The 23033-nt window shown below is 41.2% G+C and overlaps 1 protein-coding gene across 1 annotated transcript in view; it reads right to left on the bottom strand.

Moving 5' to 3' along the window:
* The window catches only part of IQGAP2 (IQ motif containing GTPase activating protein 2), a 278338-nt gene that overhangs the window by 141022 nt on the left and 114283 nt on the right, over positions 1 to 23033 (bottom strand). The window contains exon 3 of the mRNA XM_069492248.1: positions 981 to 1137. Coding sequence (XP_069348349.1) covers positions 981 to 1137 — 157 coding nt within the window. The remainder of the gene's footprint in view (positions 1 to 980; positions 1138 to 23033) is intronic.

The following is a 23033-nucleotide window of genomic DNA, read 5'->3' as shown; positions in this document are numbered from 1 at the left end:
GTGTTCCAGAATACAACACCAGACATTTTTAAATTCCCTTTTGAAGATACCTCTCCAATGGAGAAGCCTCTTAGGTTGGTGTTTACTTTTTCCTCTGGCTTTTTAATGGAACTCTTCAAATGTAAAAAAGTGGACAGAATAGTATAATGAACTCCCACATACCCATCATCCAACCTCAATGATTATGCACTCATGGCCAGTTTTGTATCATTTATTTACCCTCCCTCCAATTATTTTGAAGTAAATCCTAGATGTATCATTTTATCTGTACATATAATACTTTGATACATATCTCTAGCAGATCAAGATTTTTATTACTCTAAGATTGGTGTTTATTTTGACTTTGTTTTCTTCCCCATGCTTCTTCCGAATGTAAGTAACGGTGCTTTTGCTGCTGCTGCTGTTTCTGAAAGGGCCATGACACCCTCCTGTATTTTCTGGTCCTTCCAAATTAGCCATGAAACAATTCTTAAAACTGGTTGTATACAAAAAGGTTAGTTTTATTTTGTTTTAAACACCACATGGAAAAGTATTCTTAGCTGATCAACGTTACTACTAGTTTTATCACATTGGCCCTAACTCTTTAGGGCCACAAGTTCAAGTCCCAGCTGGGCACTCTACTCACTAATGAGAATATGGGGAGTAATAAGCCGTGTTGGTGGTAAAAAAGAAGGGGTAGTGTGCCCCTACTTTTACCCTAACTGGCACTAATAAAGTCACAAATAACCTCCATTAAGGAATTGGGGGCGGGGAGGGGAACAAACCAGAGGTCTTTCAGCTTCAGCCCAGAAAGAGAAACACTTTTGCTTTTTAAAACCGCTGCTGCCTCAGGAATGATTATTAACAGGCTCCAAAGACCAAGGACACCCCCTCTCCCACAATATCCTTACAGAAACACTAAGAGTAAAAGAAGGGAGAGGAAATGAAATACCAAACTTTCACTTTTAGCTGGAAGCCAAAACCAATTAGATCTTGGTTACCTTATAACGTGTTTGTTCCACATCATAGATCTTTTTCTCCGATACCATTTTCGGGGCAAAGAACTTGGCTAACTTTGCAAGATAAACCCCATTCCGGAGCCCTTCTTCCAGTTCAGTGGTTGGTGGCAATTCTTCAACTAAGCAGAGTTCCATCCACCTAAAATTAAAAACAAAACAAAACAAAAAAACAGAAAAACTTAAAGTGATTCCAGTTGGGTAACTTTCTGTAAATGAAGTCAGGTAGCATCTCACCGTGTGTGTTGGAGACAAAGGGAGAAAGATCTGAAACATCTTTAGGTGGGAAGAGAAGACTTTCTGAGTGGGGCAAGGATTCAGAACATGAGGTTAACAGGGGGAATAAAAGCCTATGGTCAATGAATTCCCTACCATGACAGAGCCTGTCAACTTCACCTTCATCTGAGTCTCTGCCAATTCTCTTTTGTGCCAAAGAGGGAAAAGGCCAAATCATTTTGTGCGGGTGGAATTAGTCCTGCTGACATTAAATAAAAAATAATTCCAAATTTACGAGCCTTTAGCAGAGGCAATTCTCGCAGGGAGTGTGCCTTGGGAAGCGCAGAGTCCAAAGTACTATGAAATCTGTAGTTGCCTCAGTGTGGGAACGACTACCACGAAAACTAGGAAGGCATGGAAAAGCGGCGTAAGAAATTCTGAAAGCAGAGACAGTCTTCTTTAAATAACTCTCCTTTTTCCAATACCAGGAACTTATTATAACACGTGTATCTTTTTGGAAAGGATACAGTACTTACTGGATTTTGAAAAAATATTTTAGACAAAGATCAGATTAAATCTCAGGATATTGTGCCACTATTGTAGAAAAGAGAGCACCAAGGTCATTACTGGCTCAAGGACACAGAGCAGAAAAGAAGACAGGCCAATTTACATTTCACACTGTGTGTACAAACTCTGCCAGAGTTATGAGGATAATGCTATTCCTATCCATTCTCGAGTAACTATTACCTACTATAAGATCCGAAAGGCAGGTGTGCAGTTCTCAGTAGGGAAGCCCCCAACTCCCTGCCACCCAGCCACTGATCCCCAAGTCAAACTGTTAGTGTGAGCACCATACCTCTATAGACAATCCCCCAGAGGATCATTAACACAAAGCAATTGATCCCAGCAACACTTAGAAGACAGAACACTGTGCTGTAATATGAACAACGCATCCTGATCCAAGTTGCAAACACTGTCAAATGTCTGAACCGCTTGTAGCTCTGGACAACATCTTTTAAAAGCTCAACGAGCCCCTAATAAGTAGTAATTACTGACCACTTATTAGCACTATAAAAAATGGAATATAGTGGTCCCCCCTTATCTGAGGTTTCACTTTCCACAGTTTCAGTTGCCCGAGGTCAACTGCAGTCTGAAAATATTAAATGGAAAATTTCAAAAATAAATAAACAATTCATAAGTGTTACATTGCATGTCATTCTGAGCAGCGTGATGAAATCTTATGCCATCCCACTCCATCCCTTCATCATCACAGGAAGGGTGAGGACAGTATAAAAAGACATTCTGAGCGAGAGAAAGAGAGGGAGAGAGATATCATAGTCACATAAATTTTATTATAGTACATTGTTATAATTTTTCTATTTTATTATTGTTGTTAATCTCTTACTGTATTTAAGTTATAAATTAAACTTTATCACAGGCATGTATCTGTAGGAAAAAACATTAATGGTATATACCAGGTTCGGTATTATCTGTAGTTTGAGGCATCCACAGTGGAGAGTCTCCCCTGTAGACAAGGAGAACTACTGTATATGAGAAAAATATAAACATAAGTCCTGCCTTCAAGGAGCATTAAACATAACTGAGAAGGCAGTGTAATTTCAAGAAAAATCCAGAGAACCCTATTGGAGAGGGTATTATGTCCAATGCTATGTGGTAGGATTTAATAAGAAAAAGTGTGGGAATAAAAGGGATAAGCGGGTTGTCACTGCAGTAATCAGAGACAACACTGAAAAGTGGAAGAGCCTGGACTTGGCCTAGAAGAACAGAGAACACCAAGTCCTCGCTTAACATGGTTGATAGGTCCTTGGAAACTGTGACTTTAAGCAAAACGACTATAACGAAACCAATTTTACCATAGGCTGATTAATATGAGAGTTAAGTCCCCACAGCATATTTCTGGTTGCAAAAACATCAAACTTCTAAAGACCAAAAGACTTCTAATACTAAACAGTGAAATAAATTTAAGCTATACATCTATTTTAAAAAGATTAATGAAAACAAGTATGATAATTATTCACGCACTTACTCCAGTTCAGGGTCACAAGTGGCTGGGGCCTGTCCCACGGCAGGGCACACTCGTCCCCACACCCACTCACACCGGGGCCATGCAGACGCGCCAACAAACCTAACAGGCACAGCTCTGGGACGCGTGAGGAAACTGGAGTACTCAGAGAAAACCCACGCAGAGATCGGGAGAACGTACATCCTCCACACAGACAGTGGCCCCGGCCGGGGAGCCATTTTTGTCGTCATCAATGTTATAATGGAAGGAACATTAGTCAAGGACCTGGTGCAGTTGGAATGGCAGGAAGAGAACTGGAAGCTGAGGAGCAGGATGAACTAAAAGCATGAAAGAAACATGCTGACTCGTGCAGAGGACCTCCCCAGAGAGGACCGTGGTGGGCCCTTGGTGCTCCTGGGGAGAAGATGGCATGGAAGCCGGGTGTACACAGCGAAGGAGGGCCGTGAACACAAGGAGAAGTGTGCCTATGCGTTGCCACCGGAAGCAGGGAGCTCCTGGCAGCCTCACAGAAGAGGAGTGACATGCTGACAGTGGCAATTAGAGAAAATGAGTCTGGTATAATGGATGCCTCAGAGACCAAGTTCTCTGCCAGGCCTTTGCCATTGTGAGGTGTTAGAGACTGCATCAGACAGGAAGAAGTGGGGGAAAAGGAAAACAAGGGACATTTCATGACAACAGTAACAGGAATTGGTGACAGCTTAGAAAGGGGGTCAAAGGAAAGTGGAATATTACCAGCCAGGGAGAGAGGCACCAGGACTCAGCCACACGGTGGTGGTGTGATGGTGGCCAAGGCCCCTAACCCCTCCCGGCCCCAGCTTTCTCCTCTGCTAAGAGAGGGGCAGTGGTGGAGAGAAGAATCTGGTGATGAAGTCCTCCCCTGTTCTAACACCCCAGGGGGCTGTGATACCGAAAGAGCAAGGAACAAGTAAGATGAGATGATGATGAACTTGACTTTCCATATATTATGCACTAGATAATGGGGCGTATTTGATTTAAATGAGCTTTGCTCCAAAAAAAAAAAAAAAAACAAAAAACACCTGAAGTAAGAGTAGCATAGATTTGCTAAATGCTAAATTAAAAAAAAATGTAAGAAATCAATAGTAATGTTACCCTTAAAAAGAGTCTGGGCAAGTAAAGAACCACTGTACTAGACCAAGTTTCTAAGCTAAATAAACTAATTAGAGCATTAAGCTGTTTCACATGAAAACACAATCTGTTTTCAAGTAATTATCTTGAAAAAATTTAAGAAATCATTTTTCACACAACAATATATAAATGCTTTATAATAACCTGGTAATTGGGGTGTATGTGTGAGGGGTGTAAATGGACAACTGGTAACAAGAGTTGGGGGAGGTAAGTTGACAACTGGCAGCAAAGGGCAGGAGGCTAGAATCAAAACTCTCCAGTATGATACTTTAGACTTGGCCTTGTTTTAAAAATAAGAGTTAATCTCAATTATTTTTGTCTGTATCAGAATATGTGCAGTTGGCTTAAAACACTGATGAACAGAAACCTAGGTTAGCGATAGCCTATTTAAAATATAGTCGTGGCTAATTCTTACAACATTAAGAAGGCAAAGACCATCTCTTCTTTTTCTCTGTAATCCTTCTGTGCCCGGCAACCTGTTTACATGTGGTAGGTTCCCAACACGTGGCTACTAAACGAAAGATTCTGACTGCTTAAGAAAAAATTTCTCAAGCATCACGGTTACATCATAAAATCTTTTAAGACACTGCCAAAGACTTACAAAATGTTACATTTTTGCAACATGAGGCATCAATGAGGGTATCTCCTTTCCGCTGCCTTGAAAGTCAAATGATGATGCTACTTTTACCCATGATAACTAGTACTTATTAAGCACTATTTTATGCTAGAACCTGGATTTAATACTTTATGGGATTATCATTTAATCTTTACGACCACCCCATAAGGAAGAGAAGCTATTAGGATTACAATTTGCAGATGACTTTCTGGTATTTTTTTTTTTTTTTTTTCAGACACACATGATTTTCTGAGGCTCAGAAAAGCCTAAGGCCTCACAGCTAGTAAGTGAAAGAACTCCGTAAGGCTGCCAGGGGCCTCTGCTCCTCTAATTCCAACTTTCACCTTCTCATGCGTAACCAAACAGAAGAATGAATCCTCCAGTCCAGGCCCACAGCCTAGGGTAAACCAAAGGTGATAACAAGATACTGCAGAGACTTCCAGAGTAGCAGTAAGAGCTCATGGCTTGGCGACAGGTGCTGTCACTATTCCTGTGTAAGGTCAGAGGACAGCATACTCACCGTCAGGGTTGAATATGTTCCTGGGGTTTCTTCTGTGCTTTCTCAGAACTCCGTCTTTGTCACCTCCCTAGCAACAGGCATGGTAAATGGTCTAGGCTGCCCCTGTGGGTGCTGTGGCAGGACAGAGGTAGGCTACAGGAAGGTGAGAGCCTACCCAAATGGAGTCACTGCCTTAAGAACTCCCACAAGCCTATACAGGCTCTCGAAGATTCTTCTCATAAGACACAACTTGCAAACCCCTATCAATGGTCAGTCAGTATATGATCAGTAAACACAAGACTATTCTTCTGGCACAGGTCACAGACTCTGCTGATAGTGAGCAGTCAGACTGGGAACTTACCACTGCTCTAAAGGCATTAAAACGCCTCACAATGAAGCAGGAACCATGACATACAAACTTCTAAACTAGTGCACAGTCATCAAATGGGCTGAATATCCTTTTGATCTATGTATTTTTTTTTTTTTTTTAAGTATAAAGGAGCACAGGTACCATATCGTTCAACCCAAAGACTGGGAGACAGGTAGGAGTAGCTGCTGTCAGGGTCTGCATCCCTAGCCCCATGGCATCTGTGTGGGGCCATGTGCACCACCCCCAGGCCTGGCTCAGGAAAACCTGCCACAGACGAGCCTGCACTCTCCTCCCCTGTCTGCCGGCTGGATATTAAAACCCACAGCACACTTGAAAGAGGAGGTAGAAATGCAAATTAAAACCACAAGAAGTTATCACCTACCCCTGTCAGAATGGCTATTATTAAAAAGTTAAAACACAATAGATTCTGGCATGGATGCAGAGAGAAAGGAACACCTATACACTGATGGTGGGACTGCAAATCAGTACAACCTCTATGGAAAACAGTATAGAGATTCCTCAAAGAAATAAATATAGGCTTACCATTCGACCCAGCAATCTCACTACTGGCTATCTAGTACCAGTCACTTTAAAAGACACCGGCACTCGAATGTTTATCACAGCACAATTTACAATCAATCGCAAAGATGTGGAATCAACCCAAGCGCCCATCAATTTGTGAGTGGATTAACAAAATGTGGTGTATATATATACCATGGAGTACTACTCAGCCATAAAAAGGAATGAATTAATGTCTTTTGCAGCAATTTGGATGGAACTAGAGACCATTACCCTAAGTGAAGTATCTCAAGAATAGAAAAACAAATACCACATGTACTCACTAATAATTTGTAACTAACTGACGGGCACACATGGGCAGAGAGAGAAGAAACAGGCATTGGAAACCAAGAAGGGAGGAGAGTAGGGGTAAAAGCCTTTGTAACAGGTACAGTGAACATTGTTCAGGTGATGGGCACACTAGTAGCCCTGAATTAAACATTATGAAAGCTCTCCAAGCAACAAAAACATTTGTATCCCCTTAATATTTTGAAATTTAAAAAAAGAGAAGGTAGAAAAACTTCCAACTATCTGGGCCACTGAATAACTGTGTTACTCTTGCTTTTACTCTTACATGAGCAAGAATTAAACTTCTGTTGCCAACTTCAATCTCACAGGCTTATCTGTTACATGAGCTAGTGATACCCGGCCAAGCCAATACAAATTCTAGGTACGACTTGCATGGTATATGTTGGGGTCAAACTTCCTACAACGACCACAAAGTAGAGACAGTTGGCCTGATGTTCAGGAAGTCTGGCTCTGCATCATTAGCTGTATGTATTGGAACAGGTCACTTAAAACTCTGAGCACTCGGTTTTAGTCCGTAAGTCTAAAATTATAATGAAATTCAATGATAGTATAATTATGTAAAATGATTTTGTGTTGTTTAATAGTTTATTGAGATATAATTTACACACCACATACTTACCCACTTAAGATGTACAATATAATGGCTTTAGTATATTCACAAGATTGAAAGACCCTCACCATCAATTTTAGAACATTTTCATCAACCCCATAAAGGAACCCTATACCCAAGAACAGTCACTCTTCATTTACTCCAAACCCCTAATCCACTATTCTACTTTCTATCTATAGATTTGCCTATAAATCTATAGACAGAAACATTTCATATAAATGGAATCATAATACGTGGCCTTTTGTGACTGACTTCTTTCACTTAGCATAATGTTTTCAAGGTTCTCCTATGAGATGTATCTGGACTTCATATATTTTTATTGCTGAATATTTCATTATATGGATATATCACATTTATTTATCTATTGATCAGTTTATGGACATCTGTTTTTTTCCACTGACTTTTTGACTATCGTGAATAATGCTACTATAAATGTTAGTGAACAATTTTTTCCATGGACATATGTTCTCATTTCTCTTAGGTATACACCCAGGAGTGAAATTGTCGGGTCGTATGGTAATTCTTTGTTTATTCCTCTTAGGACTTCCAGACTGTTTTCCAAAACAGCTGCACCATTTTCCATTCCTACCAGTGGTGTATGAAGATTTCAAGTTCTTTACATCCTCACCAACACTTATTTGTGTTCTGATTACAGCCATCCTAGTGGATGCAAAGTGGCATCCCGTGATGGTTTTGATTTTCATTTCCCTGATGGCTAATGATATTGAGCATCTTTTTATGTGCCTATGGCCCTTTTGTATACCTTTAGAGAAATGTCTATTCAAATTCATTGTCTATGTTTTAGTTGGATTGTCTTTTTACTTTTGAGTCATGAGAGTTCCTTATATATTCAGCATACAACTGTCTTATCAGATAAGATTTGAAAATGTTTCCTCTGTTCTGTGGGCTGCCTTTTCGCTTTCTTGCTGGTGTCATTTGAAGCATAAAAGTTTTTATTTTGATGAAGTCTCTTTTCTCTATTTCTTCTTCTGTTGCTTGTGCTTTTGGTGTCATATTTAAGAAATCATTGCCTGAACATTCATACCCATGTTTTCGTTTCATTTCATTTTCACCTATGTTTTTGTGTATGTCACAAATATTTATACCCATGTTTTCTTCTAAGAGCACTGTTTTAACCCTTAATTTAGGTATTTGATCCATTTTAAACTATTTTTTGTATATGGTGTGAGATGAGTTCCAACTTCATTCTTTTGCATGTGGATCCAGTTGTTCCAGCACCATTTGTTGAAGAGACTACATTTGTCAGATTGTCTCGGCACCTGTATTAAAAATCAATTAACTATAAAAGTGAGTGTTTATTTCTAAACTCTCAATTCTAGTCCAATGATCTATGTGTATGACTTATATATGGATAGTACATAAAGTGGGTAGATTATAAAAACAAGCTAGAAGAGACTTCATGTGTCACCAAGAGCCTATCTTTAAAGTTGGCCTAAAAATCCACAGAAATGAAAACCAGAATTGTACACCCCCCTACCCCTTGTATTTACTGCTTCTTCCACATTCCTTCTATTGATTTGCTTTTATTGGGCCACATCACCAATATGTGAATGTTTTATCCCAAAGCAAAAGTTGAAGCTATTTCTTATGAGTGCCTTAAAGGGCTGCTAGAGAACCTCATCTTCCTTTTCAGGGTAGAAGACTACTTTCCCATCAGTACTGCTTGTTTTCTCTTATCTCTGTAGGAAAAGTCATTTACCAGGCACAGAAAAACAAAATGTAAGTAAAAGGAATTTCCTTTTTACCGTTTAAGAAGTCTCTCTTCAACCTGGGGTGGGTGTGTGTGTGTGTGTGTGTGTGTGTGCGTGTTTTTAGATTTGAGTTGGTTTCTTAAAGTATAAATGTATGTGAAAATGTACAAAGTCTGATCCAAGTAAGTGAAGAAGAGTGGTGGGAAGTTGGGAGGAGGAAGGGGAGAAAAAGGAGAAATTTTTCTAATTTTAGGTTAAGGCCAAAAAGAAAAATAACTAATGTCATTTTGTCTTGCAAGAGACAAAAAAGAAAGAAAAAAAACACCAAACCACAAAAATCCTGGGACAAACAATCCATTCTATTGTGCTACTTTGTGCCTTGCAGGGCATATGAAAGTTGTTTCACTGAGGCATTTGCTATCTGAGTTGTTATTCAGGAAATCACCAACTATAAATCTTGGTCTCTATCATACGGTGCTGTATGGAATAAACGTCCCAGCCATAGAACTGCTAGCCAAGAACAGAAAGTGTGTTTTTTCTGCATAAGCCCTGTTTTAATGCAGTGCCCTATTCCATGAACTTTCAAATATGACAAGTCTACTTCTCTCCCTAATGTTTTGAAAATCAGCATATGAGGTATCTTATGAAAGAATATAAAAAAGTCTGCTCTTCATTTTTATGTATAGCATAATTGGTCACTTTTCACCTTTTGTGCCAACAGGAAGCAAAAATATCAGAAGGACTAAATTAAGTTCTCATGGAAAACCTTTTCATTAGCTGGAGGCTAATGCACAACTGTCACCATGATTCTATCAGCCTGGTTTGCTCAGGGGAATGTGGATGTAGGACACACACTGCAAAACTGAGGTGGGTGTCTACGGGCCCCCCGTCCTGCTCTCATACAAAACTTATTTGGTTCACTATAAGAAAGTGACATGAAATGCTATTTATTTTCTTTAGAAGAGACACATAATGCCATGAAAAAAATCGATATATGACTTCAAGCTCTAACAGGAATGGAGCAGACGTCAGAGGACTTACGTCTCACTCTCCTCTTTAGGAGGGAGATGACGTAGCAGAATCTGTTGAGTTTGGCAAATTTTCATACACTACGTCCCACAGAATACTGGCTCTCATGCTAACAGAGACTGTGGTAGAAACATGGACTGTGGTAGAAACATGGACATTAAAGATGATTCTGGTGAGGTCTCAGATGGACAGGAAGAATGTGTTATTGGATACTGGAGAAGAGGCAATCCTTGTTATACAATGGCAGAGAACTTTGCTGAATTGTGTTCCAGTGTTTTGTGGAAGGTAGAACTTGCAAGTGATGACTTTGGATATTCAGCTGAGGAGATTTCTAAGCAAAGTGCTTATAGTAAAATGCTGCTTTTTATAGTAAAATGCAACAGGAGAGAGAAAAATAAAGAAGAAATTGTCAAGAAAAACAAAACAGAACTTAAAGATTTGGAAAATTCTCAGCCTATCCATGTTGTAAAAAAATGAAAAGGTGTGTTCTGGAGAGAACCCCAAGGGTGTGACTAGACAATCACAGATCTAATCAGCTGTCTCAACAGAAGCCAGGAACAGAGATAGGGTTATACAAGCAGAAACACTGCTAGCTCAAACTAAAGGGGACAGAGACAGGACAGAATTGAAGGAAAGCTATTAGACTTCTGGGATTCCACAGGATGGAGCAATAGAGCTAACTGGCTCTGGCTGTGAACTGTGTTATCCTTCAAGAACAGGGAAGAATGACCCCTAAAGCTGCCCGCCCCCTGCCACACCCAAAGTGCACAGGCCCAGGGGGTAAGGAAGTCTCATCTTTGGCTTCAAAGGGCGAGGCTGCCACTGCCTCGGTTTCAGTAGGCCAGGCTGCCACTGCCCTGGGCCTCAAAAGCAGGGTTGCCACCCCAGTAGGCAGAGGATGGAACATCACGTAAAAGGGATTATTCTCCAGCCTTAAACTCTAATGTGATTTGCTCTGCTAGGTTTTGGACTTGCTTTGAATCCAAAACCCCTTTTTTTTCTTTCCAACTTCTCGCTTTTGCAGTGGGAATGTCTGTCCTATGTCTGTCCCATCATGGTATGCTGGAAGCAAGTAACTTGCTTGGCTTCAAAGATGCACAGCTGGAAAGGAATTTTTGCCTCAAGATGAATCACTGGAGTCTCAAGTCTCACTCAGCTTGGTTTACAGGACATTTAAATAAGATTTGGGACCTAGAATTGATGCTAGCATGGGTTAAGACTTAGGCTGTTGGATCTGGGTGAATGAATTTTGCACGTGAGAAGGACTTGAACTTTGGGAAGGCAGAGTGTTACGGCAAAATTGTGTCCTCACCCCTACCCCAACTCCTATATTGAAGTCCTAACCTTCAGTACCTCAATATGTGACTGTATTTGAATAAAGGGCCTTTAAAGAGATGATTAAATTGAGGCCATTAAGGTGGGCCCTAATCCAATCTGACTGGTGTCCTTATAAGGAGGGGTGACTAGAGGGCACAGAGGGAGGACCGGCTGCAAGCTCACAGAGGGAAGATCATGTGAGGCCAGAGAAAGGTGGCCACCTTACGCCTGGGAAAGAGGCCTAAGAAATCAAACCTGCCAACACCTTCATCTTGGATTTCCAGCCTCCAAAACTGAGAAAGTAAATTTCTTTAAGCCACCCAATCTGTGGTATTTTGTTTATAGCAGCCTGAGAAAATGAAAACACTAGCTAAAACATCAACCCCCAATATCCTCTAAAATCCTTCATTCATTTTTATTTCTCTTCACTGCATTTATTACTACCTGGAAGATTGTATCATACTTATTTGTTTGACTGACTCATCCACTTAGAGTGTAAACTCCTCAAGAGCAAGGACCCTGCCTGTCTGAGGAGCATACAGCACAATGGTCAAAAGCACAAACTCCAGATCCAGATGTCCGAGATTGAACCCAAGCTCCGCCACTTACTAGTTATGCGCCCCTTGGCTAACTGACTTACCCCAGTCAGTTTCCTAATCTGTAGAATGGGGATGATAATAGAACAGCTTCAGAGGGCTGCTATGAGTTAATGAAAGAAAACCACTAGCACAATGCCTGGCACATGGTAAGCACTTTCAGTGGTAACTATTGTAGCTTTCACTGCTTACCACCACATCCCAGGACCATCCCCCTGCCTAAATGCCAATATAATTCACCGTTCGCATCTGTCCTTCAGCACCGTTTAGCTGTTCCCTGCCATACAGACTCCCTTGGGCAACAACTATGCCAGCACTTTACTATATCAAAGATGCCTTGTTTCATCTCAGTCTGTTGTATCCCCTGAGCTAATCCACCAGACACTTTCTATTACCTTGTACAAGTTACAGACTTGAAATGGTATTTAGTAGGGGCTACATAAATATTTACATATGTTTCTGAGAGCCATATGCTATAATGCGCCCCCCCCCCAATACAGATAATGCCAGGCACAAAAAACTTGCAGCTCACATTTACTTAGTACAGTGGCTAGCACTTAGCAGGTACTTGGCACTTACATGAATGTATTCTCACACTAGCCTGATGAGATAGACATTATTCCCCTTTAATAGAGGAGGAAAGAGAGACTCCAAGAGTTAAGTAACTTGCTCAAGAATACATAGCCAGTAGCAGCTGGGATTCACATCCAGATTGTCACCTCCACAGGACTTCTCTCTGCCACGCTCCACTCTGCTCTGACAAATCATTTGAGATTAATGTGGTGAACAGGGTGTAAGCTCACTTCCTAGGAATGTTCTCGTCTTTCACAGAAACCTTACGTGAAGCCTAAAACTAAAATAAGGCAGCTCAGATCTTCAGAAGCTATGTTTTCCCAAAGCAAGGTGTACCTGTGCTTTAACACAAGATGAAGGGGAGCATACTCTTTGGGACTGGCTGAAGCTGCTGCTATCACTTTCAGAAGCATCTGTGGGGTACAGCTGTGCACCGGACCTTGGGTCCCCAAAACCATGGCATCAAACTTGGTTCTGCAACTTATTAGTCATGATTGCCTTGGGGTACAGCAATCTCTCTGGGCTGCAATTTCCTCAGAAAATTGGGTATAACAGCAGCTACCGCAGAGATGTCATGAGAACGAAAACAGATACCATATATGGAATTACCTGGCAAAAAAAGTACCCAGCGTGCAATGGGTGCCGAAGAAATGATTGCTCACAAAAAGAAAGAAAAAGGAGGCAGGCAGGTGGCATCCGTTTGAAGTGTAATGCTCTGAAGGAGTCACACTGTTGTCCACGGAGCAGCCTTACCTGAACACTCAGGATCCAAAGTCTTCTAGACGGAGACTGCTGTGGGACATGCCACCCTGCAGCAAACGAGCTGACCAAAGGGCCTTGGAGAACTGCGCTCAAAAACGGGGCTCTGTTGACCTGGTGTCCCTACAACTTGCCACAGGTGAGACCAAGCTGTCATGTCCATTCGCGGTGCAAAGCACCTTCCATTTTGCAAGATTAACCATGAGCTAGGGTGTAGTTTAAAGAAAAGTAAAGAAGACAGAACTGAAAGTACTCAGCAGCAGTTTCCTGGTACAGCAATGCTCATCCGAGGCTTCTGCGTACATTCTGGCCTGAGTAACAACTTAGGACTTGATAAAGCAGATTATCCTTCCTGGGTTTGTCTGCAATGTGCACATGATCTAACCACAAAATAATCCCTGTTCTTGCACTTTTAAATATTTCTTTGCTCCAACGTAGGCAGGAAAATGAAAGCAACAAGCTTACCTATTTTGTCACAACTGCTTCCTACCCTTGGACTCCCCAACCAAAGATTCAATATGCAATTGTTAAATAATGGACATTCTAGAACACCTAGAGAATGTATAAAGCCAGGCCATATTTCAACATTTGAGAAACATAACTGGCAAAAGCAGTGTGAATTTTCTTTTCTTCTTCCCCTTAAACTACAGGTATCTTATGTTTAAAGTTAAGACTTTCTCAGGGGTGAGAAATGAGCAAGAGGTATGAAGACTGATTCCTCTCAAGTCTAAAAGATCATGAGAGAATAGCTCTCAGCAGGTAAAGTAATAGCACAAGAAGACACTACTGAAAAACTTAACTGTGAGAAATGTCATTTTAACACCACATTCAGAATCCCTTCTTCCTCTAGCCACGTCCTTTGCCCAGCCTTTATTGATTTACCCCACCTCCACTGCCAGCTGTACCAAGGAAGTGACAAATGGGGACTCACTAGATGCCATCAATCATTGTCATCAAGAGGAGAACGAAAAGAATCCAACATATGTTCTCGCAAATGCCTCCCTCTCTCCACTCCCACCTCCTCCCTGACATACAATCTTTATAATCAGCAAGCCACTTTTTAATATCCCTTCAGTGGAAATGTATGAGAAGCAGATAGTAGATGGATCCCAAGCACTATTCTTTTTTACACGTGTGTCCACAGTTATAGGTCATAGTTCATGCACGCAAGACTGAAGCCGGGCTGCATGGTTATGGCCAATCCTGACCACAGTGAGCAGAACACTGATTATCAAAACCAATGCTATCCTCATGCCAGGCAGGATGGCTGAACAGAAAGGATGCACAATACAGGTAGCAGATGGTACTCTCTGCAACTCGTTCTGAAGACAGGAGTTCCTTATTTTTCTGCTGACCACGGAGACACTTGATAGATCAATTTCTATGGCAACAACTCTAAGTATAATGCACTATAAATAAAACAGAAATGTTTTAAATGGAAGATAGACACTTGTATTCATTTCTGGGAATATGCAAGAGGCAGAACATGGCAATTTGCACCACAGGCCATAGAAGAATCTCTGACTCCATAATCCTCTATTGGGCATCTATTCTGGCTAAGTAATATAAGAAAATCAACAACAAAAAAGTGACTATGTGCATGAAGGTATTAATCACATTGATATTAAAAAATAAACAAAAGTCTGATGACAAGACAGATTGTGAAGTTATGGTGCATTATATAGATGAAATACAATGCAGCCATTGAAATTTATGATGACAAAACGGATGAAAGTTGATACAGTAAAGTGAATAAAACAATAACAAAAGTACATGCACCTTTTGTCGTGTGTCCACATATGAAAAAGTTAGAAAAGTTGATGCATTAAGTGGGTGGGATTCTGGGATTTCTTAAATTTGTTTTGAAGTGTTGTGATAAACAAAAATTGAGATAAAAGAAAAACTGGGGTAAAAGTCACCACAATTGCTTCAACTATTTTCCACATCTAGTGTGGCCCTACAAAGATAGGTAGCAATGAAGCAGATGCATAACCTAGCAAGATGGACGAACTTTCAGAACCTAATCCAAAAAAAACTAAGGAGAATTAGAAGGCCATACAGTTTACATAAATGAGAAATACTTACACACAAGACAAGATACATTGCAAGAATACATACAAACCTAAATGATACACTGTATACGTATCAGAGTGGTTGCCTATGGGAGGGAGGAGACCAGGGGTAAAAAGAAAGAACTTTCAGGGGGTTCAGCACAAACCAGCACCTGAGAGTGCCCAGGGATACTATGTACCATGTCCTAAGGAGTGTGGTCAGCTCAACCTTTTCCCCTTACTTAGGTCCTCCAGCAAGGCCAGGCATGGTTTTATTCATTGATAAGATTGTGGAGTAAAGTGCTGCAATCTCAGACACTTCCCTTGAGTGACATGGCCCTTTCCCCCAAACAGCAATTGCCTTTTATGATGCCATTTATCTTTGGTTCCAAGTTCCAATTTCCCTTCTGTTTAAAACAAGAATAAAAGGCTTCAGAAAATCATCATTACTGAGAAATATTTAATCATGTTGCCAGTTGTATTTGCAACTGTTACACAATTGCATAACAACTGTTTATTTTATATATAGTTATATGCATATAACTATATATACATACACGTACATACAGCTCTCTCTGTACAGTTATCTATATGACTATTCAGAAATGATCCCTGGTAGCCTACAACAGAAACTGGCAAGAGTGGTTACCTCTGCAGAAGGGAACTGGGTAAGAGGACAATTTTCACAGTAAAACCTACTTTCAGACCTTTTAAATTTTGAACCATATGCATATATCCCTCCCTCCTCCCCCGCTAAAATTTTAAAGTACTTAATTAAACAACCACCCACTCTGTACACATATTATAAAATAAGCTTAAGAAGTAAATGTTCCAATGGTACCATAACCAGTACAAATCTGACCAAGTCCTCCTCACTGAGCTATACCCAGGTTTCTCTTGGCTAGTCACCAGTCTGCCCAGCTCACCCACAAGCAACTCACAAGGTGGCAGCATTTGCTGCTGTGCTTGGCTGTACTTCCTTGATTTTACATGCAAGTTAATAATTAATCAGAGCCCGGCCACTCAGAATGTCGTCCTAGGACCCAAGTCAGCTGGGAGCTGCTCTCTCTGTCAAATATTCCTGTCCCTATGTCTCAACACTTCTTGGCTCCAAGAAGTATAGACTATCCTGTGATCCGTCCATCTGTCTGTCCATCCGTGGGCTGCAGGAAAGAGAGAAGTCCCTTGGGGCTTTGGAGTCCTTATCCCTTTACAAAGAAGACATGTTAAAAACAATTTTTTAAATGAATGTCCTTTTCTTAAAAGTCAGTTTATGTAAGCCAGCTCTTGGGTCAGACGAGCAGCTAGCTGGGGTGAAGCAGCCACATGAGCAAGAAGGGGAGATGCGGGGAGGGGGCCACCAGGCAAGTGCAGCCTTGGACCCACTAGAAAGCGGTGCCTGCAGGACCCACCCCTACAGCATGCTTGGGCACTGAGCATCCTAAGTGACATCCACAGTGAATTCCCACGCAGAAAGCCTTGGAGACGCGTAAGAATTTCCAGACAGATAATTAAGTACCATTTCACTTGTCTAACAATTTCGTCATTGTTCTGTATTGAAATAGACATCAGAAATAGAGAAAACTTTTTTCTGTGGCAAGCCCTTATAGATGGGGAAATGCAAGTCCATATTTAAAAAAAAAAAAAAAGCAGCAATTTCAGCCCACCTACCTTGGGGAAATACAGACAAATGAAGCTTTTAGGAGGGAGGGGCAAGAAGCAGCCAGAAAACAAACTTTTGCATAACAAGAAAATAAAAGTCCAAACTCTGCAACTGAATAGTGTGTCCAGTTAGGAAAAAAGAGGCAAGAAAAGAGTGATGAATACAAAAAGAAACCGGCTGAGAAGCAGGAGACAAATACAATGCTGAGTTACAAATGCACCCCCACCTCTCCACCTCCTAGGAAGCACAATCCTTAGACTGCTTTCAGGAGGTTCCCAGCTCAGTCCGGAATAAATGACCAAGAATGCTTCAGAGAAGAAACCTGCCAGAGGGGAGGGAGAGCCCGAGAGTGGAGATAGGGAGGCAAGTCCAACTACAGCACCAAGTCCCGCTGTCACACGTATACCTCTCCCATCCCCAAGTATTGGCTCCTGGTCACTGAAATTGTTCACCTTCAGTGAAGCCATGAGTGACAACAGAGAGAGACAGGCTGAAAACCACAAGGAGAGTCACATGAAGGTTTTAGGGAACAGGAGCTGGTTACAAGAGAACTCCATTCCACTCTGGCGTTCTTAGGTTTCAGGAAATACGACTTGAGCGACAGCATAGCCAGCTCTGAGCAATAACAAATCATGCCGCGAGGGTGTTCCGGGCGGGCTTGGGTTTCACAATGCCTCCATTTCATGGCTGTAAGGGAGCCTCACCCTACACCTCCTAGTACTGATTATCTGTAAGACACAGGATCTGAAGGTGGCCAATTATCATCTTTACAATCTAAACATTTACAGATATTGCTAACAACTATTTCCTGATTACAGACATAAACGACTTCTATTTCTTGAGCCACAATTCTAGTATACACACAGAATATTATATGGATAGGCATGCACACACAAATATAAAGTCCTCACATACGTGAAAAGCAGATTTCTCTGTAACGTAAGCAGTGGACAAGAGTAACAAGCAGAAACTTAGAATTAGGTGGCAACGAACTGAAGAGCCACTAAGTCAGCCTGCGGCGGAGCTAAAAGACTATTGACAGATATAAAACACAATGTCAAACTGTTCCAGGTAAGAACAAGCAAATTTAAAGCAAATTTTAACCAGTAGAGACCAAAGTATTGGCAGAACCTGTCCCCCAAGGGGCTTGTAGCACAACAGCAAAGACAGATAAGGAGATTTCAGATCTTATGGGGAGAGAGAGTGTCAAGTAGCCAGGTAGAGCAGAAGTGTTAGTCATATCTAATTACCTAAATTATTCACATAAATTGGCATAAATCCAGACTAACTTTACCCTCGGAAAATCCACTCTATTGCAGGGCTTGCAAACAAATACTTGCAGGGGGGAGGAAGGTATTGGTAAGGAGCAAAGCTGGCTGGGTGGGGCTGTACGGGACTCTCGGCTGCAGCTCAGTGCTGCTCGCGGAAAGGCCCGACCTTCAAGATTTCCTAAGTGAGAAATCAAGACTTTTATAAGCTCTTCTGATTTTTACATGCTCATAACTAATTGGAAAATAAACACTGCACGTTGAACGAAAGTTTTATAGTATTTTAAAGAGAGGTAAAAATATGCTCGGGATGTTCTCAGATGGGTGAAGGTTGGCCATGCGTTTGCAGCGGGGAACAGCTGCTCCTTCCAGCACATCCTTGAAAAGTAGAGCTTTCTTAATGATAAAAAATATATCGGAAAAAAGCTGTTCGGAAGTAAAACAAGGACATCAGGGAAATGCAAACCACAATCACAACAAAATATCACTTCACACACATTAAGATGGCTATTAAAAAAAGAAAACCCAGAAAATTACAAGCACTGGTGAGGATGCAAAGAAACTGAAACCCTTGGGCACTGCTACTGGGAATGTAAAACAGTGAAGCTGCTGTGGAAGACAGTTTGGTGGCTCCTCAAAAAGTTAAAAGTAGAATTTCTATATGGATGCTAGGTCATACCCAAAAGAATCAGAAGCAGGGACTCAAATATATGCTTGTACACTCATGTTCATTGCCTCATTCGTCACAATAGCCAAAGGAACACAACTGTCAATCAATGGATGAAGGAATAAACAAAATGTGGTATCAATATACTCACACAATGGAAAATTATTCAACCATAAAAATGAATAAAATTCTGATAAATGCTACAACGTGGATGAACCTTGAAGATATGCTAAATGAAATAAGCCAGACACAAAAAGACACACATTGTATGATTCCACTTACATGAAGTACCTGAAATAGGCAAATCACAGAGGCAGAAAGAATAGAAGAGAAGGGGAATAGGGAATTATTGCTTAATGGAAATTATTGCTTAACTGCTTTGCAAAATGAAAAATTTCTGGAAATGGACAGTGGTTATGGTTGCACAATATTGTGAATGTACTTCATGCCACTGAATTGTACAGTTAAAATGGTAAATGTTATGTTATGCATACTGTACAATTAAAAAAAGAAAAGAAAAACTGTAATCTGTGTAGAGAAGGTAGTCAAAAGGAGGTGCCTTTCTTACATGTTGGCTTTCTCAGCAACCAATACAGCAATAAGCACTTTTCCCCTCCCCGACAATCACCCCTTAGATATTAAGAGTCTGGCTATGCTCCGATGAAGTGTAACTATTACAAACTTGTTCCTCTACAGGAATCTTCCCCAGGGCCATTGTATACAGGTGTGCAGGTGGCACCCTGTGCACAGAACCGAGCCTAGGGACCAGCCTGTGTTCTAGTAGGCATCCCCCGTGCCTGGAGAAGGGAATGTTTTTTCCCTCTCGAAAAGGCACTACAGGCTATTGGTAGCGCTGATCTTCCCTACCCTCAAATTAGTCTTCTCTTCCAACTCTTCTACCTCTGTTCACAGTTCCCTCTCCTTTCATGGATCCCAGATTTAAACTGCAAAGTCATCATTCCCTGTTCTCGTTCCAGTCTTTATTGACTTCTAGTCACTCCGTGCTTCTCTCCTGCTCCACCCTCTCCTCTCCACTCCCACTGCCTCTGACCATGTTCAGGCCCTTTGACCTCTGGTCTGGATGTTGACCTCTGATCCAGTTGCTCCATACCTCCAGTGCTCCCTTTCCCCTGAATGATCTATTTGACACTCTGCTGTCGGACTAATTGTCCCCAAATCAGACTAACCATTTCACTCACATACCCTCCCACGGTTTCCCTTTTCTTTCTTTCTCTTATCTGCTGAATAAATGAACAATGAAGTAGCTTCACTGCACCTAATCAACTCCGCTGTTTAAAGACTACCAGTTTATTTTGACTGCCCATTTCTTAGGTGAGTATGAAGCTGGAATCTGCCCAAGAGAACACACCTTTATATTACTGTGCCCAAGTCTCTGGCGAGGAGTCCATAGGGGAAACTGAAGAAACCTTGGAGACCCTTGAACCTCCTATTCCCATAGCTAATTGTCCACGAAGAGCCCTATGGTACCTTTCCAAAGTGAGAAACTCTTTAAGCCCACTGCTCAAATCTGACACAAATACAAGCATTAACTTGGTCCTGTCCTCCCTCTGGTACTGTGAGAAAGGATGCACACGAAGAACATCTCAGACGCTACCTGGCAGGTAGTGACAAAGAAAATATTACCAACTCAAAGGGGATATTGTTTTTTTTTTTTTTTTTTTGAGACAGAGTCTCACTCTGTTGCCCAGGCTAGAGTGAGTGCCATGGCGTCAGCCTAGCTCACAGCAACCTCAAACTCCCGGGCTCAAGCGATCCTACTGCCTCAACCTCCCGAGTAGCTGGGACTACAGGCATGTGCCACCATGCCCGGCTAATTTTTTTTTTCTATATATGTATTTTAGTTGGCCAGATAATTTCTTTCTATTTTTAGTAGAGACGGGGTCTCGCTCTTGCTCAGGCTGGTCTTGAACTCCTGACCTCGAGCGATCCACCCGCCTCAGCCTCCCAGAGTGCTAGGATTACAGGCGTGAGCCACCGCGCCCGGCCTCAAAGGGGATATTGTTAAGGGGGCCTTTTCCCTTTTCTCAAAACACAGCCAAGGTCTATTAAATATTTAGGAATATATTTAATTAAGGAGGTGAGAGACCTATATAGGGAGAACTATGAAACACTGACAAAAGAAATTGCACAGGATGCAAACAGATGGAAAACCCTATTATGTTCATGGATTGGCAGAATCAATACTGTTAAAACGTCTATACTATCTAAAGTCATCTATAGAATCAATGTAATCCCTGTGAAAATACCAACATTTTTCACAGATCTAGAAAAAACAATTCTATGCTTCTTATGGAACCAGAGAAGACCCTGTATAAGCTAAAGCAATTTTAAGTAAAAAGAACAAAAATAACAAATCTACCAGATATATACTACAAGGCTGTAGAAACCAAAACAGCATGGTACTGGCACAAGAACAGAGACATAGACCATTGGAACAGGACTGAGAACCCACATATAAAACCATCCTCATACTGTCATCTGATCTTTGACAAAGCAGACAAAAATATATACTGGGGAAAAGAATCCCTATTCAATAAATAGTGCTGGGAATATTGGATAGCCACATGCAGAAGAATGAAACTGGATTTATACCTCTCACCTCTCACAAAAATCAACTCACAATGGATAACAGACTTAAACCTAAGACATGAAACCATAGGAATTCTAGAAGAAAATGTTGGGAAAACTCTTATAGACATCAGCCTGGGCAAAGAATTTATGAGGAAGACCCCCCAAAGCAATCACAGCATCAACAAAAATAAATAAATGGGACCTGATCAAATTAAAAATCTTCTGCACAGCTAAGGAAACTATCATTAGAGCAAATAGACAACCTACAGAATGGGAGAAAATATTTGCATGCTACACATCCAATAAAGGGATGATAACCAGAATCTATATAGAACTTGGGAAAATCAACAAGAAAAAAAATCAAACAACCTCATTAAAAAGTGGGCAAGGACAAGAGAAACTTTTCAAAAGACAACAGACTAATGGCCAACAAACATATAAAAAAAAATTACTGAACATCTCTAATCATCAGGGAAATGAAAATCAAACCCACAATGAGATATCACTTAACTCCAGTGAGAATGGCTTTCATCAAAAAGTCCCAAAACAACAAACGCTGGTGTGGATGCGGAGAAATAGGAACACTCATACACTGCTGGTGGGACTGTAAACTAGTGCAACCTCTATGGAAAACAATATGGAAATACCTCAAAGAACTAAAAAGAGAACTACCATTTGATCCAGCAATCCCACTACTGGGCATCTACCCAAAGGAAAAAAAGTCATTCTATGATAAAGACATCTGCACTCAAATGTTTATAGCAGCACAATTCACAATTGCAAAGATGTGGAAACAACCCAAGTGCCCATCGATACATGAGTGGACTAATAAAATGTGGTCTATATATACCATGGAGCTCTACTAAGCCATAAAAAACAGTGGTGAACTAGTACCTTTTGTATTATCCTGGATGGAGCTAGAGCCCATTCTTCTAAGTGAAGTATCACAAGAATGGAAAAACAATCACCACATGTACTCACCATCAAATTGGTACTAACTGATCAACACTTATGTGCACACATGATAGTAACATTCATCGGGTGCTGGGCAGGTGGGAGCAGGGTGGAGGGAATGCGTAAATTCACAACTATTGGTTGCAGAGCATACTGTCTGGGGGATGGGCACACTTGTAGCTCTGGCTTGGGCGGTGGTGCAAAGGCAATATACGTAACCAAAATGTTTGTACTCCCATAATATTCTGAAATTTAAAACAAAACAAACAACCCCTCCCCCCAAAAAAACACAGCCAAGGTCAAAACTGAGGGCACGGGGCTAGGCAACCTACTTAGAAAGCCATAAACAAGGAGGGACAGACACTGTCCCCTGTGGCTTCCCAAGAGGTCAGAGGGCCAGTTCTACTATTGACCATAGCCCTTCCTTCCACCCAAGGAAAGGGGGAGTGGCTGACGTTGGCTTTGTGGGGAGGGCAAGTTTCTAGCTCC

This window comes from Eulemur rufifrons, chromosome 17 (assembly GCF_041146395.1).
Source record: "Eulemur rufifrons isolate Redbay chromosome 17, OSU_ERuf_1, whole genome shotgun sequence".
Taxonomy (NCBI): Eukaryota; Metazoa; Chordata; class Mammalia; order Primates; family Lemuridae; genus Eulemur; species Eulemur rufifrons.
This window is presented reverse-complemented; position numbering and strand designations above follow the sequence as displayed.